The sequence below is a fragment of the Homarus americanus genome, unplaced genomic scaffold, assembly GCF_018991925.1.
Source record: "Homarus americanus isolate GMGI-L3 unplaced genomic scaffold, GMGI_Hamer_2.0 scaffold32583, whole genome shotgun sequence".
NCBI classification, from domain to species: domain Eukaryota; kingdom Metazoa; phylum Arthropoda; class Malacostraca; order Decapoda; family Nephropidae; genus Homarus; species Homarus americanus.
The window spans coordinates 37,203,108-37,204,675 of record NW_024713129.1 but is presented as its reverse complement, the minus strand read 5'-3'; the positions used below and the strand labels follow the sequence as shown (position 1 = coordinate 37,204,675).

The window sequence follows — 1,568 nt, the reverse complement described above, 5'->3', positions numbered from 1 at the left end:
CAGGACTACCAGTCACGAATAAACTACGCAGTGCCACCAGTTGGAATTCGGTCGGAATTCTCACTATTTATTGTTTTTTTTTAGTTGTAGTGGATGGTAATGCAGTGGAAGTGCCCCTCAGAGAATACCGAACCAGCACAAACACAATTAATAAAAGTATTCTACGTGACCGTGGAATAGCTGAATCTAGGTAAATTTCTCGAAATCAATTGCTCGACAGTAAATTGCTCGAAATCAATTGCTCGAAAAATAATTTCTCGAACTATCAATTGCTCGACAGTAAATTGCTCGAAATAATTTCTCGAACTCGACAGTAAATTGCTCGAAATCAATTATTTAACGGTTGAATACTGTAGCAGTTCGAAGCTCGAAGCACCACGTCAGTTGAGCACTGCGCCTGCGCCGTCTAACGACACGTCAACGTAGCAGGTTATATAAGGAGCCTCAACACTCACCTTAGCAGTCAGTCTTCTAGGGCTTTCTCTCTGAGCTGACTTACCACACGGTGGCAGGGCTACTCTCTGTACGTGTGGTTCTCCCTTTCTTCCCATAGCAACCATGTTCATTGTCATTAGACTTGCCTTACAGTCTTCCCTTAATTGTTAATACTCGTCACTGGAATGTCTATTGTTGATATTGTACATTTTCTGGATTTAACATTAATATAACATCAAAAAAACTTCAATTGTTTCCATCAACCAACCATTAACCTACAATACTACTGTTCATTTTTCCTGATCGTTAAATACTCATTTTTTTCTTATATTTGTTTTCCATTTCTATTTCAGTAATTTTGGAAATCTCGAACCCTAGAGATGGATATAACTTTTGTTGAGAGCGAAAAAGGAAAGAAGAAATTATGTTTGGATGGATATCTATATATTAAGGACAAAACAGTGAACAATAAGATTTACTGGAAATGTGAAATGTGCAAAAAAATGAAATGTTCAGCACGTGTTATCACTGTCAATGAAAGTATCCAGAAACGAAGTGGGAATCACAACCATGCAGGAGACGCTGCTGAAATTGATGCCGCTAAAGCCATGGAGAAAGTGAAAGAACATGCAATAAATAGTCAAGATACACCACATTATATTGTATCATGTGCTTCAATGGAAGTAAGTGGTGCTGCAGCGGTGAAGCTCCCTTCAGTATCAAATATGAAAAGAACCATACGTAATATACGCGCAAGGAAAAAATACTGGACCTGCTTTGCCAAATAGCTACCTCGATCTTAACATCCCAGAAGAGTTTGCCAAAACCATCAAAGGAGATTTATTCCTTATTTATGACTCTGGTCCCATAAATGGTCGTATATTAATTTTTGCAACCCAAAGCAATCTCGCTATCTTAGCACGTTCTGAGCACTGGTACGCTGATGGAACTTTTAAAACTGTGCCTTTGATTTTTGGTCAACTGTATACAATACATGGTGTGAAGTCAGGTAATATTACACCCCTCGTATATGCACTGTTACCTAACAAAACCGAAGAAACCTATAAGAGGTTCCTGAAGGCTCTTAAAGAAAAAATCCCTATATTCCAGCCATTGACAATAATTATTGATTT

At 38.1% G+C, this 1,568-nt stretch overlaps 1 protein-coding gene across 1 annotated transcript; it reads left to right on the top strand.

Annotated features, from left to right (window-relative positions):
- Positions 1–815: 815 nt before the first annotated feature.
- On the top strand, positions 816–1,223 carry LOC121870859. Its single transcript, XM_042372840.1, has one exon. The coding sequence runs from the start codon at positions 816–818 to the stop codon at positions 1,221–1,223; it is 408 nt and encodes a 135-aa protein (XP_042228774.1).
- Positions 1,224–1,568: the final 345 nt, after the last annotated feature.